Below are 16,035 nucleotides of genomic sequence, written 5' to 3' on the forward strand. Positions count from 1 at the left end.
AAAGTGTAATTGTCAGTCCAAGAAAATCACAAACTCTCTTAGAATAACATACTCCAAACAAGGGATGGGAACATTACCAATTCCTCAGACTTCCTTTGGCAGCATTACACTAGATCAAAGTTTGACAAATAAAGTATAGAGATCATTTTATCTCTCCCCTCCAACCCCCGGTGCTGGGGATGGTACTCAGAGCCTCATGCATGCTCTAATGAGACAGATTTGGGTGTATTGGCTGGGGAAGTAGACATGACCTGTTAATTACAAGGTCCCAGAACACATGGACAGAACAGTTCCCAAAGCCTTGCACATGTTCTTCTCCTGAGAACTCGAGCAGGTTTTCAATAGGACGGCCTAGACCTGACATCAGCCTGAGGCGTGAGATCCCAGTACCACCTCTCAGAACCAGTATTTAGAGTTCTCACGGGTTTGCTTGAGATTTGGACGGCATAAAAGGAGAGATGCCACAAAGAGCTTGCTAGTGTGACATTCCTCGTGATATCCTGCCCTGTGGCCACCAGGGCATATGTGCTTTTATCTTGCCTTTCCCTCTTATTCAGCCCAAGCTCACTCTGCAGAGCCAGTTTCTCATTCTTCACTTTTAGTTTCTCAAATAAACTTTGCTACTGTTTTTCGCTTGTTTCATCCAATTCTTTGAGATAAGAGCCTGGAAACCAACTCCAAAAGGAGATGCAAGCACCACAAAACCAAGTAATGTTTATTTGGTGAGCACTTTTAGAACACTACCTGGTAACACTACCATTGAGCTACACTACCAGCTACTAATTTGACATTTTTAATCGTCAGGATAATAGAAGGAAATACCCCGAAAAACTATTAAGCAGATTGCAATTAGCACTATCAGTCCTTAAGATAATTTTTCTAAATACAGAATTGGAATTTTTGTTTTTGTATTTTGTTTTTCCCAGCCACGTTCATTGGTTAAGACAAAGCCTCATCAGTCTTGTTAACTAGGATGCTGATCTTCAGTTCTATGGCTGTATATTCCTGCCTTTTTTCTTCATCCTTAACTAGTCCCCTGTCACACATTATTTCCCAGGATTTTTCTTCTTCAATTTCTTCCCTGCTTCTCCTGTGCTTCTTGGTGGGTCGTTGCCAACATCTACAGAATCTGTTTCACTTGACAGCTGTCCTCATTTGTATCAAAAACAGGATGACACTGGTTTACTGGTTTGTTCAATCTATTGTTAACCTGCACTAGGGTGTGGTTTAATATTGTTCCTTTGTGGCTGTGATATTTAATTATTGTGTCAATTTGAGCAAGAAATGCCCAACTGATTGGCTTAGCATAGTTCTGGGTGTGACTGAATGGATTTACTGAAGATGGATGACCCACCCTGGGTACGAGATGCACTAACCAATAAACTTGTAACCTGTATGGAATAAAAAGGGGAAAGAAAGAGGCTCACTTGTTTCTTTGAGAGGAGCTCATCTTTGTCTTTGCCTTAGACACCTGTCTCCTGGCTTCCAGCACAGACCCTTTGGCTTCCTGATACAGACTCACATGGGACACTACAGTGAGCTCCAAGCCTTCAACTTTTGACTGGATCCTTGGGATCTCCAGGGCACAGACAGCCCTTTTGCACTCTTCCATACCTGACTCTGTAGGCAGCCACTGTAAGCCTACCTTGTAATCCGTGTGTGTGTGTGTGTGTGTGTGTGTGTATGTGTGTATATTTTACATTAAATGTTTCTCTAGTGAGCACTGACTGATAATAGTAGCTACTGTGAATTTTGTGAAAATCCAAACTGCATGAATACACAGGAAGAAACACAAATATATACAATGACAATGACTGAAAAGCTTTCCATTTCCTCTTCTGGGTTGTTTTTTTAAGACAGGGTCTTACTATGTGGGCCAGGCTGACCTCAAACTCGTGATCCTCCTGTGTGTTGAGATTACAAGTGTGCATCACCATGCCTGGCCCTCTTGTGATTTTCTAAGAGCTGGGAGCGGTGGTGCACACCTATAATCCCAGCTACATTTTTTTTTTTTTTTGACAGGGTCTCACTATGTAGTTCAGGCTGGCCTTGAACTCCTGGCAATCCTTCTGCCTCAGCCTCCTGAGTGCTGGGATTACAGGCATGCACCACCATGCCCGGCCCCCAGCTACTTGACAGCAGGAAAACTGCAAGTTTTGAGGCCAGCCTGGGGAACTTAGTGAGACCTTGCCACAAAATTTTAAAAAAGGACTGTAGCTCAGTGGCATTTGTGAGGCCCTAGGTTTGATCGCCAGTACCACAATGAGAAAAACCCAAGGCATGAAAAGGAGGCCTCCACATGAACAGTCAGTAATCGAAGCCAGATAGCCTGTATTCATAGTACTCCTTTTATTACCTCCTTATTGGACTGAGAAAAGGCAGGAACATGACAGTTTAACTTGATTTTTACTTCTGTCCTCCCCCAAATCCCACATCTTAGAAAAGGTAGCTGTTCTGTGGTTTAGACATGGGTAAATGTCTTAGCACCAATGGCTCTAGGTTGTCAGAGCTAAGGCCAGGCCATAATCCAGATTCAGTGAAGAGTTTCCTGGAAGAATTCTGATGTTGGTGCCACGAAGTTCTGCTCTTAAAACAAGCCACTTTTTTTGTGGGGTTCAGCTGAGGCTGCAACATGGCCCCCTCTTGAAGATTTTTTTTGGTTGGAAGGAACTAAAGTGTAAAAAAAAGAGGATTGAAACTAGTCCACATTCACACACATCAACTGTGCCAGAGCTTCGATTCTCCTACACAGGAGTAAGTTCCAGAAGGAAAATAAGAGTTGTGAGCCCATATGAGGTCATCTTATTCAATGATATGGATAGAAATCCAGCAGTAGAGGAAGAAAGTGGTTCTGGACAAGTGCAAGGTGTTGAGACAAATCTGGCAATATGCTGGCATGCAACTGAATACCATCAGGCAAGGCTGGAAGGTTTTGCTTTTTGTGCTGTCTTTGGCCACCTTAGAGGAGAACCATTTTGGCAGGGAGTACTATATCAGCTGCTGCAGTCTTCTTTTGTGTCCAACTGCCACCACCTGTCAATCCACTGGGAGGCCCAGCAGGTCACAGCTGACGTCCCATAGCCGCCTTGCTACCGTCTCATTACGAGCCTGGGCTGAGACCCATGTCACACGGCAGTCACTGGAAGGGAAAGACAGGCTTGAAGAAAAGGGTTAAGAATGGAATCGGCTCTCTGCCTGGGATAGGGAATATAACAGAAAGCACCCTTGAGATCACATGTCCTCCAGGTACCAAAGCCAGTGTTTGTTCTAGATTTTCATTGTCCCTTATTACACACATTATTTTCCCATGTCTGCTGTCTCAGTTAATGTCATCATCAACCTGCTAGTCACTTAGCCTTGAAACCCAGGTTACCAAATCCTCCTGCATCCCCACACTCCATTAGTGATCCAGTGGTAAAAAGCCTCTCAGCGTTTGTCCTATACAACCATCCTTGCCACTCCAATTGTCATTTCTCTAAATCAGGAACTCTATTTCTTACTGGGTTACTTATTCATTCATTCATTAAACAAATGATGTTTTTCTACAGCACAGACTAGATTCTGTCTTTCTGTACTGAGACAACTTCTGTGGCTCCTCCATAAGTCTGGCATTACAGACTTTTACCATGTCTATCTTTTTTTCCAACCTTAATGCTATTTTCAGCCCCTTCTCAAAATTTTGGGTTCTTTCAAAGATATCTTAAAGGTGGAAGTAAAAATATGTTAAAATTTTGTCCTTACATGATGTCTGGGATTTTCTTCAAAATAATATGAGAGAAGAAAAATATAGGAAGAGGTACAGCATGAGGACAGGGTAGTACTGGCCATAGGTTAGTGGTAGTTGGGGCTGGATGATGGGTATATGTGGGCTCAACACTTTATTATTCTACTCCTGTGTATGTTCAAAATTATAGTAAAAACTTTGAAAAAGTTTATTTAAGAAGGGATGCCATAGGTACTATTTCAATCCTAAAGATGATAAAGAATTGAAGATTCAAACTCATTTTAATGTTAAAAAAAGAAACAAAAAACTAGGACTTCAAAATGGAATTAAAAAAACTGGACTGATATAACAAAAAGTCAATAAAAAATAGATGGAAATCATAATTATCAATATAAAAGATGGCATGAAAACTTCAAACCTGGAAGGTACTACAAAAAGTATGAAAGGGTCAAATTCCCCCATTAAAATACAAAAACCCTAGAGTTAAAAGACAGAAGCTGCTAGATAATCCCAGTATCAGGAAGCTGAGGTATAGCATGTTCAGGAACAGCCTGGAGTACTTAGTGAGACCCTCTCTCAAAAAAGCAGAAAATAAAAACCAACTGACACCCAAAAAAGACAGATGCCACCAGGCACAATGGCACATGTCCATATAACCACTCAGGTACCTTTCTGACACAGGAGGATTGCAAGTTCGAGTCAGCCTGGGCAACTTAGCAAGATACTGTCTCAAAATAAAAATTTAAAAAGGGGTGAGGCTGTAGTTCAGTGGTAGAGCACTTGCCTAGCATGCCTGAGTCCCTGGATTCAATCCCCAGCACTACAGAAAACAGAACAAAGAAAACAAAAATATAACAGACAAAACAGATAAAAGCAGTAGTAGACAATGTACTTTTTTAAAAGGTATAGCACACGAAATTTAAATTATTTCAAAAATAGACACATTCATACCTGAAATGATTCCCACTTAGAACCTCAAGACCTTCTGTTAAGGCACAATACAGGCTGGTCTGGGCTCCCTGCTGAGGAGTCTTGAGGAAGTAGTAGAAGAGCCACGACATGAATCTCATGAAAGATGAGTGCCGAGTCAACTCGGAGATGACTGAGCCAGGGTGGACAGAGTAGGTTGTAATGCCAGAGCCTGGGGAGGGTGCACACAGAGAGAGGAAGATGGGACTTGATTTTTATTGAACAGCCAAAGAGAGCACAGGATGTGAATAAACTCGTGACCAGCACTTATGAACTCCCTGCCTATGGTGTCATCATAAGCACTACTCACAGTAATTTAAACCTCCACTGCAAAGAAGACCTAGAGAGGTCCTTAACATTTTCATGCAGCAGAGCCAGGACTTGGCCTCTCAGCAGCACTGTACATCACTGACCCCTTCGTTCTTAAAGTCCTCTTTTATTTGACAGTCTCACTGTAGTTCAGGTGGGACTTGAATTGACAGCGACCCTCATACAGCTTCCTGAGTGCTGGGCTGACAGGCACGTGCCCACCTAAAGTCCTCTTTTTCACTGGCTTCCTTACCCCACACCTCTGGTTTCCCTAAGCTTATGGCTGCTTTGTCTCAGTGTCCTGGACATCCTCAGTCATCATTTTCTACCCAAATTTTAAATCTTGAAACTGACATAGCTTACTAAACTCCCTTTCTATAATTTTATGGTGCTCACACTTCTTATCTACAGCACAAGCCATTTGAGTTCCAGCCTGACTATGAAAGCCAGCATAATGAGGTGGTTAAGAACATGGACTCTAAAGCCAGAATGCTCAGACCCAGCTCATCGCTCTTGTCATTAGCTGTGTGACCTTAGACAAGCTTGTGTTTTTGTGACTTACTTCCTCATCTCTAAAATGAGAATAATCATAAAACCTCCACTCACAAGGTTGTTCTGAGGATTAGATGTAAAAGAGCTTAGGAACATGGCCTGATGCAAGGTAAGCGCTGCTTTTGCATGTGCTATTTTGAGATCCTAATCCTTTACTGGAAAACTTGAGGCCCAAACTATTTCAAATTTCTTCTGACTTTAGAAAGCTAATACGAAATCTATTCTGTCTAGTACCTAATCTCCCTAACACAGCTGCAGCTTTGCCGCCAAAGGAGTTTTCGTATAAGCTTGTGAAAAAAACCCAGAATTTTCAAGTCGTTACGGATTTCGCAGCTGCAGGTCAGGTGCTGTATTATTTCAAACTCCCAACTTCATGTCTATCTATCCCAGATGACCCAGAGTAATACAGACCCAGAGGTACAAAACTAGTTCCTACTTTTAAGAACGAGGTCCAAACCTGGTTCTTGCAGTGTCCCCTGCACACCCAATCAGACACAGGAGCAGCTCTTGAGAATTCCCTACTTTACACTGCATATCCTTCAACAAGCTCTATGGTTTCCAATCCTGAACATCTCTCATGAGTATTTACTAACCTCCGTCTCCACCACCCTCATCCAAGCTACCTTCATTTCCTATCCTGACCACTGAAACTGCCTACTGCATCTACTCCTGCCCATTTCTAAAAGGTTTTAATTTCAGAGGTTTTCCGCTGCTCTTAGAATTAAAACTAAAACCCTTTCTGTGTCCTCTAAGGACTTGGCCTCTACCTACCTTTCTGTCTAAGCTCAGCCCTCTAACATTACAGCCTCAGTTTCTCAAACTGGGCCCATACTGTCATACACTCTGTTCCTCACTCCACCTGCACTTATAACACATTTAATTTCAAGTCCTCCTTTAGGGCTCAGCTTGCAACTCCCTTTCTCAGATAAGTCTTCCCTGAACCCTCAGAATGAATAAGGTCTCTGCCCCCTCCTGAGATTCATCTGAGAGACTCTTGTACTTCTCCTTTGTAACATTTATCACAACTAGAATTAAACAGCAAACAGAAAGGAAATAATCTAGAACTTAAGGAAAGGGATAAATAAGCTAGGGTACCTCTATACTATGAAGGATCATGTAGCTAACAAAATAAATGGGGGTAAATCTGTATGTACTTCATGGAAACCATGTTAGTATTGCAATTCTCTGTCTAACGTCCACATATGTAAATACAGTGGTCATCTAAAGGAAGAAAAGTGGGAGAGGGTGAGAGGAATATATGAAGGGTCTTTTCATCTTTAATTCTATAACCTTCCATACTATTTTCACTACAGTGAGAATATGTTACTAGACTAATATTCAATGTGGTAGTTGTATAAACACTGGCTGTCTTTCCCCTTTTAGCTATAAATCAAATCAAGGAAGGGACTGTGCCTGTCTTTTCCTCCACCTCATCCACAATCCTCTAAGCAGGGTGCGGGATGCCACAGGTATGGAACACACATCTGCGGAATGGTAGGCATGATGATCCTGTTCCAACAGTGGGGCTACTGGGCCTGATTACTTGAGCCTAAATTCTGTCTGCCTCAACTCCTGAGCACTGCCCACTGTAGATGTCCTTTTGCTTTACTGAAAATCCAGAGTAGACAATGCTAAGGAATGCTGCTTAAGGAACTTGTGCTTGGAGATTTCCATTCTGAAGCGTACTTTCCCTCTTATTTGATCCTTTTCTTTGAGGGAGAGATCCCTCCCCTTCATGGGCAGCCTTTATGGTTGTATCTAGTGCCAATTCAGGTCCCTCCTTTCTTTTCAGACTCACTATGAGCAAAAACATCTTAACTAGCTCAGGAGACTTGAATTGATTAAGACAATAACCTATAAAGCAATCTCCCTTTACATATAAGAAAATAAGTTTGAAAAGTTAAGTAACCTGCTGCAGTTCACACAGCTAGTAAGTTAGTGAAGTCTTCAGTCAGAATTTCCCTGTTCCCAGCCTGTGATCTCCAATATTCAGTATAGGCTCCAGAAAATGGTTTCCATCCTTGGGACTTTTAGCTACCTCTCATTCACTCTGGTTTCCTTGCTTTCTTCCCAAGCCCACCTTGCAGCCTCCTGGCCAGTTCCCGGGTGAAGAGAATGTTGGCTAACTTGCTGTGACAGTAGGCCAGACCTGAATGGTAGAATTTCTCGCCTTGCAGATTATGGAAGTGAATCCTTCCCAGGTGATGTCCGAAGGAGGACACATTTATTACCCTTGATGGGGCTGATTCCTTCAGTTTCTCTAGCAGCAGATGGGTCAGGAGGAAGTGACCTGTTGACAAAAACTAGGATTGACAAAGTTCAGGGCCAGTATGGGATAAGAAGAGTAGTGGTGAGCAGGGCTAAATTATGGGAGGCAGAGAACTCAGGGATCTCAGGGATAAGATATTTTGCTTCAGTGTTCATTATCAACTAGAAGACAATTTCAGTGAGTCAGGGAAACAGAAACAGGCACACATGAGATACCCTTTTAGGAGGTATCAAGAGGTCTGCATTGCAGGAACAGCAAGTCCAATCTTATTCCAACAAGGGTTAACATTACTCTTTAAAAGCAGGTGGCCTAGCTGGGTGTGGTGGTGAATACCTGTAATCCCAGCACTTCAAGGCCAGCCTGGACTACATAGTGAATTCAAGGCCAGGTTGAACTACCTAGCAAGATGAAAGAAGGAAAGAAAGGAAGGAAGGAAGGAAGGAGAAAGGAAAGGAAGAGAGAGAGAGAGACAGAAAGAAAGAAAGAAAAAAAGAAAGAAAGGAAGGAAGGAAGGAAGAAAGAAAGAAAGGAAGAAAGAAAGAAAGAGAAAGAAAGAAAGAAGCCAACTAGCCTCTACCTGATGCTGGCACAAGGATCATTTGTAAGAAAGGAACACTGACCCCACTCCAATTAGGCTATTCAAAAATGTCTCCATGCTGGGCGTGATGGCACATGCCTATAATCCCAGCATTCTGGAGGCTGAGGCAGGAGTATTGCCTGGAGTTTAATCCCAGCCTGGGTTACATAGTGAGTTCAGAGCCTGAACTACACAGTCAGACCGTCTCGAAAGACCAAAAACAAAACCTCAAAAACACCTCCAAGGTAAACCACATTTAAATCACAGATTAAAAAGTGAGGAAGAGTCTGGAGCAGGCCTCAGCTTTCAGGCAGGTCTAAACTATTTATTACTCACGCACGGTCTACTATGGCTCTCAGCTCCAATCACAGCACAAAGAAGGCTCTATTGACCTTTAAGTTTTCCAAGAACTTTAGGTTCCCTCTAGCTGTCATGAGGACAGATTTCTTACCCAGGTGGTTCACTCCCATGTGCATCTCAAAGCCATCTGCTGTCTTACTGTAGGGACACATCATCACACCTGCATTGTTGATCAAAATGTGAAGGTGCTTTTCCTCTGCATAGAAAAGAAGATAGAACCACAACTGTTACATCTTAGAAATCTGCTTCACAACTGGGCTTTAAATGTGGTGATGCAGAACTTTAATCTTTTCTGTTTCCTCTTCAGAGTTATTTTGTATTGTTTTTTATAGTAAGACTTTCATTGAATCCTACATACTTTTACAATAGGGAAAAATTCCATTTATATCACTGAATGCCTTTTTCAATATTTCAGTTCAGGGGCTACTTACTGCTTTTGGGAATTATTCCATCCATCTCTCCTAATAGACTTCCAAAGCTGACTGGAAAGATTCCAGAGCAAGATTCCAAAACAGATGTTCTATATGAACCCCTGCCTCTGGGCTTCAGGTCCCAAAAGAAATCTACCTACTCTAAAGATTCATTTTCTTACATGGTTTGTAGTTTATATGACTGTGGATTTATAGCAGGGGAAGTTGTTTCCTTGACGGGCTAAGATCCATGGTGATAAGGAGGTATGCCTGATGAAATATTAGTTTTTATGTTAATGCCTCAGCTCAAGATTCCTGCACCCCAAAATAATAATAATGAGACTTTATACCACTTGGTAATATGGCTTCAGACCCCACAGATAACAGCCAGGATTTCTAATTTCTTACAGATGACTAATTATTTGTCCATGACCGGGAGAGATGGTCAGTTTCTTCTGTCATGTGCCCCAGCTGGTGCCCAGGCTGTTTTGTTTTATTTTCTAAGCTCCTATATTATGGACCAGATGGCACCTTGTCAATCTCAGCCTTATATTTACACTGCCAGCTCCCAAGGGTCTCATCCCTTATCACTGTGTGGGTGTTTAGACTCTAGACCAGTGATGGTGAACCTTTCAGAGCTTTCAATGATAAAGAGCTGAATGTGGCATGTGTGCCATCAGTTCGCCACCACTGCTCTAGAGCCTAAAAAATCCATACTGAGTTTGGATGCTCTCATGAGATTTTCAGCTGCAGCTCTTGCTCACTGCCATGGCTTTTTGGATTCCATTTTTGTTTCTGCCTCCTGAGGATGTCCCTTTGACATTAATCACATCCTGATGATGAAAATGAGTTCAGCTCTGTATTCAAAGTTTTTGGCTATATTTTATCCACTATTTCTGTGTTTTAGAGGGAGAGAAATCTTTTTCTTTCATCCAAGTCTGCCAAGTTGGTCATAAACACACCATTCTGTACTTACCTGCTAAGAAGTCCTTAGTAAAGGCGCGAATACACTTAGTGTCAGCAAGGTCCAGTTTCCGTACCAACACCTGCTGGTTCCCCGTCACGGCTTGGATCTCTCTGGCTACTAATTCCCCTTTTTGCACATCCCGGCAAGCTAAATATACACGGGCTCCTGTCATCCAACACACGAAAGAGAAACTGTCAGCGCTGTCATTTTCTTTCTATCTTTTGTGTTACTGAGGATTGAACCCAGAGCCTTTGCACTGAGCCACATCCCCAGATGTTTATTTATTTTTTGAGAAAAGGTCTTATATCTTATAAAGTTGCTAAGTAGCATAGGCTGGATTCAAATTCACAATCCTCCTGCCATAGCCTCCAGGTGTGCTTAGATTACAGGTGTGTGCTACCACTCCTGGCTGTCAGCTCCATTTTTTTTTGGTACCAGGGATCGAACTTGGGTCTTTGTGCTTGCGCAGCAGTCGGCGAAACCACTGAGCTAAATCCCTGCCCCTGTCAGCTGCATTTTTAAGCGGGCATTATAGACCTAAAACTGATGTCAAATGTTATTTTCTCTTGGGTTTTTGTTTTTTGTTTTGTTTTGTTTTTTGGTGCTAGGGATTGAACTCAGGGCCTTGTGCATGCTAGGCAGGTGTCCTACCACTGAGCCTAGAACCTGGTTTTTTTTTTTAAACAGGAAATTTTATATGTACTTTATAACAGAGTCATCTGAAGCAAATCAAGAAAGAAAAACAGATCAATAAGATTTAAGTGCCCCTTATATGTACAGCATTGTACTAGGTTTAGACTAGCAAATCAGTGGTTTCAAGGGTTCTTGAATTCTAAGTCAGGGTATAAACAATGAGAACAACCATCACTGTGAGGGGTGAAGGAACAGTAGTGGGAAGGAACCAAGAGCAGATGAACTTGCCTCTTCGAGCCAGCTCTTTGGCCGTCTCCTTTCCGATGCCTGTGTTAGCTCCAGTGACTATGGCAACCTTCCCAGGAAGCTGGACAGTAGATGTGCACACCCCAAAGGCCAGCATTTTCCTACAGACAGAGGAAGAGAACTTATCAGTTCTTTATTATCCTGTCTCAGCTGAGGGTTCTGGAAATGACTTAATGTTTCCCAAGGCTGAGGTTTGCTTTGGTTTCTTCACTGTTTCCCTTTTTTTTTTTTTTTTTTTTGAGACAAGGTCTCACAATGTAGCCCAGGTTGGCCTGGAGCTCACTATGAGTTCTATCTAGGCTAGCCTCAAACTCATGATCCTCCTGCCTTAGTCTCCTGAGGGATAGGATTATAAGTGTGTGGCATCAGGATTCACTGTTGTCCTTTTATAAATTTAAGGAATGGCCAAGTGTGGTTGTGCATATCTGTGATCTCAGCACACAGGAGGCTGACAAAAGAGCATTGCCATGAGTTCGATGCCAGACTGGGCTACATAGTAAATTCAAGCCTGGCCTGAACTACATGGTGAGATTCTGTCTCAAAAACCCCCAAAATAAATAAATTAATTAATTAATTAATTTAAGGAACATTGGAGAAATGACTAAAGGTTTTTTTTTTTGCTCTTGCTCAGGACAAAGTTAATTCTGTTACAAAGGTAAAGCTTAGAATTGCTCCCTGCAGCACCACAACTGGAGGAATATTTGATTTGCCAGGAACCTGACTCAGTTTGAGTTCTCTATGTAGCATTTTTGGCTTAGGAAATCATAAGACTCAACCAAGAAGAGGAAAGAATTAAACTCCACATGCCAGTCTGCCCACAGTTGGCATTTTATGGTCTAGAAAAATGGGTTAATCCAATTCAAAGAGTTATAATTACAAAAGCTTGTGGATCTAGGACAAAATAAGGAAAAAAACCTGCCCTCACGAACACATTAACATACTTCAAAATAAGATTGGAGCAAGGGATGTAGCTCAGTGGTAGAATGTGTGCTTAGCATTGATGGAGCCCTGGATTCAACCCAAAGGCCAAAAAAAAAGACAAAGAAAAAAATGATTAAAGGAGAGTAGAGATTCAAGTCCTGGTTTGTCTAACTGGAGTCATCATTTCTAAGCACTATACTATATAACCTTTCCAAAGGATGAATGAATGTACAAACACATATTAGAAGTCCTCAGATTTTTCTTTTCTCTATAATCTTGGGAATAAAATATCTGTTGATGTGTTGACTATATTTTATTATTGTTGTTTTTGTTTTTTGTTTTTTGTTTTGATGGGAGGAGCCGACGCCTGGCTGGTCTTTATTGGAAACAGACTTCACAGCACATTCTGAGTGAGTCCACTCGGGGACTCAGTGGGCCACCTGGTGTGGTACTAGCTTGTAATGGGTTCCACAGTTTGGGCACCTCTGAGCCTCGCCTTTGTGCAGCCAGAACCAAATGTCAGTGCTGTTGTCCTCTTCACAGATGCAGCCCACTATTCACTTGTTGGTGATGGATGGGACTAAGTCAGGGTCTTCCTTGGGGCCTGAAGCTGCCTTTGGGGGTAGTATATTGTAGGGGTCCAGTCCCTTCTGGGCAGCCAGCATGACCTCCCTTTCCAGGCCAGTCACCTGCTCATCATCAGTGGGGACACCACCTCCAGAAGCCATGGAGCAGACGGCAGCTGCCACACTGGGGCCGTGGGCCCTCAGGGCCTGTGCGGCCAGCGCTCCAGCTCTGCAAAGTAACCTTGAAGCCATCACATCCGCAACAAAACTACTTCCGGGAGACTGTTTTTGTTTTTTACAGTACTGAGGATTGAACCTAGGAACGCTCTACCATTGAGCCACATCCCCAACCTTTTTTTATTTTGAGATAGGGGCTCACTAAGTTATCTACGCTGGCCTTGAACTATTTCAGTCTTTTTCATTGAACTTAGAATTACAAGGTGCATACTCCTAACAACTAAAGCTACCTGCATAGTGAAAGAAGCCACAGGGAGCAAACTAACTCATGGTACCTAGCTGATAGCCCCCTTGTCAGAGAACAAGCCCATATCCCTTCAGCTGGAGCTCCTCGAGTCACAGATTATGGGGTTGTACATTAGCCCTTTCTTCTCCTGAACAAGCAAAAATGAAAGAGACAGAGCCGGGGATTTAGCTCAGTGGCACCATGTCTGCCTCAGTCGTGCAAGGTCCTGAGTTCAATCCTCAGTACCAAAAAAAGAAAAAAGAAAGAGGCAACCAACTATAAAAATCCAGCTCTTTCCTGGTTTTCATGCTCTAGCTGGATTGGGGAATAAAGACCTTGGAGCATAAACTCTTTCAGAAAAAAAATCTCACTGGGGTACAAGCACTATCTTCAGTTCCAGTTCAACTTTTCATTGAGATTCTACGTAGATAAGTAGATCTTGTGGTGAAAAGAGAGTTTAAAAACTATGCACATCTTCATTTGACTATGAGAATTCATGTGTGCCCAGAAGTGGGAGCAATGAATGTTCTGAGAGAAGAAAAAAACAAAACAACTCCAACTCGACGAGGGTCACCAGAGAGGGAGGGGAAAATAAAAAGAAGCAAGGCAAGCAGGTCAGTCTTGATTTTTTTTTTTTTCTTTTGTGGTGCTAAGGATCAAACCCTGGGCCTTGTGCACACTAGGCGAGCAATCTACAACTAAGCTACATCCCCAGCCTTGACCAATCTTACAATAATGAAATGACAAGAATTAGATCTGGCCCAAGTTCCCTAGAACTAGGACCGCGCGCCCCGAGAGCAAAGAGTGTGTCTCTTCAGTCACTGGCTCACCGTCACTACGGGTGACTTTCTCAGAACCAATCAGCGGCCTGCACGCTGGGCGTCCTACGCTGATTTTCAAGAGACCATTGATTGCCCCATTCTCTCGGCCTCCTCTTCCTTGCCCACCAGCGTCTAACTCAAATCCCCCACCCTCGGGGCTCCAAAGGCAGGAAAGGGCTCTTAAAATCACTCTTCCTTTTCACTTCCGTCCCTAACATCTGCCCTGAGGAAGAGCAGCAAAGGAGAGCATGCAACAAACTACAGATGTCACTATTCCCATCAGTTTCCCAGAGAAAAAGTGGAATCACTCAATTGTACTTCAAAGTCTAGAAACAAAAAGCTAGACAGAGCTGGTTCAAGGCGTGACAGTAAAGAGGAAAACTGGGGGTTGCTTTGGGGGAGACGTCCCACACGATGGTCTGACACCCGCCAAGCCTGGCTTCCCTGGAGCTGGGGCAAGTGCTGCTGGATGGAAAAAGGAGGCAGGAGAAGCAGAGCAGGATGGTCGGGACCGCAGCTTCTTCCTGACCGCCTGGGTTTCGGGTCTCACACACCTCCCTCCCCAACACCTGGCCCTCACTAGCAACCCGCTGAACTAGGAGTCTCGGCCATCTTGGGGACCCCCAGAGGAATTCTCTTGCAAAAAATAGCTTCCGGAGGATCCGTGTCCCCCAGAGAAAACTTCGCAGTAGAAGGCAATACATTTGCACAGACCTGATTTGGGGCGCAGCCACATACAGGAGGAAGGGGAAGAAAAGGAAGAGGATCAGAAGTCCAAACATCTCTGCGAACTGCGACACAGTAGAGACACGCGCGAACGCCGACTTCCACTGCAACGCTCCGGCGCAGAGCCCTCTGGGAAACGTAGACCAGGGCTTGGCGGCGACGGGTGGGGCCACAGGGAGGGAGCTTCTTGCAGGCGCTCTGAGGTGTGGAACCACGCAAGAAGTTCACGATAAATCTCTAACCGGCTAGGGCTGGGGTCTGTGGAATCATCCAAAAAGCTTTCCTACTGGCCACCACTGGTGCTTGTGAAATCTCCCCAGTTCTCCATCATTCCAGGGCCAAGTCCCACTTCTGGTTCACTTTCTCCCCAATCATGGTTAACAACACATTGTTCCAGCTCCAGATGAAGGGTTGGTGTCTGGGAAGATTCCTAGGTTGATTACCTGGGAGAGGAGCCTTTGGACTCTGACAGTTGGTGGGGTGGGGCAAGTGCGAACCATTCCTCTTCAGGGATTCCTCATTCAGTGGGCCAGAAGGACCAACTGGTTCTTCAAGACATTCTCTGGAGAATCACTTTCTTGTGTCTAGTTTTAATAATGATGGTAGCTATCAAAATTTTAATGTTTACTTGTGTGTTAATTGGTAATAAAATATAATTTTCCTGATGACTTGTGTCACCTGTATTAATTCTCAGTATAGCAACTGAGAGAATATATATATATAGCTAGCATCAGATTTATTTTTTAAGTTTTTAGTAAGTTAATTATCATAAACATAGATTAACAGCCAGACTGACAAACCAAAAACCATGTAAAACATAAAAATTATCCTAACTCGAGATATACATTGCTCATACTGGATTACAATAACTTTTATCTTCTTTTTCTTATTGTTTGTCTTTTATTTTGCACTTTATTTGTATATTTGGTTTCTCATATAAGAAAAACCCTGATATTTAAGCTTGTGTGTCTAATTTACTTCACTTAACACTGTAGTCTCAAAGTTCACCCATTTTCCTACAAATTATTCAAGATTACCTTCTTTATGGCAGAATAGTACTCCATTGTGTATAAATACCACATTTTCTTTAACCAGTCATCTTCTGTTAGTCATCTTTTGATGGACATTTAGGCTGCTTCCAAGATTTAGCTATTATTAATTGTGCTGCTATAAATATGGGTATGTGTGTATCACTGTAGTATGATGTCTTTAACTTTCAGGAAGATACCCAGAAGGGCAATAGCTGGGTCAAATGGAATTTATATTTTTAATTTGGGAGAGAATCTCCATAATGATTTTCATAGTTGGTTGTACCAGTTTACACTCCCACCAACAATGAAGAAGGGTTCCCTTTCCCTCGTAGCTTCTCCAGCATTTATTACTATTTGATTCTTGAACATAGCCATTTTTTTCTACAGTAAGATGGAATCTCAGTGTTGTCTTAATTTACATTTCTCAAGTG

General features: G+C 42.8%; 1 protein-coding gene and 1 pseudogene across 1 annotated transcript; both read right to left on the minus strand.

Moving 5' to 3' along the window:
* Positions 1-2,334: 2,334 nt before the first annotated feature.
* On the minus strand, positions 2,335-14,993 carry Rdh11 (retinol dehydrogenase 11). Its single transcript, XM_004837344.4, has 7 exons — positions 14,562-14,993; positions 11,059-11,177; positions 10,147-10,302; positions 8,852-8,956; positions 7,635-7,844; positions 4,676-4,865; positions 2,335-3,139 (listed from the first exon to the last, which is right to left on the minus strand). Exons 1-7 carry the CDS (start codon positions 14,627-14,629, stop codon positions 3,037-3,039), a joined length of 951 nt encoding a protein of 316 aa, XP_004837401.1. The 5' UTR covers positions 14,630-14,993; the 3' UTR covers positions 2,335-3,036.
* Positions 12,283-12,965, minus strand: LOC101715979 (cytochrome c oxidase subunit 5B, mitochondrial-like; annotated as a pseudogene).
* Positions 14,994-16,035: the final 1,042 nt, after the last annotated feature.

This window comes from Heterocephalus glaber, unplaced genomic scaffold, assembly GCF_053883595.1.
Source record: "Heterocephalus glaber isolate CG9 unplaced genomic scaffold, H.glaber_assembly_v1.0 deba00001608, whole genome shotgun sequence".
NCBI lineage: Eukaryota > Metazoa > Chordata > Mammalia > Rodentia > Bathyergidae > Heterocephalus > Heterocephalus glaber.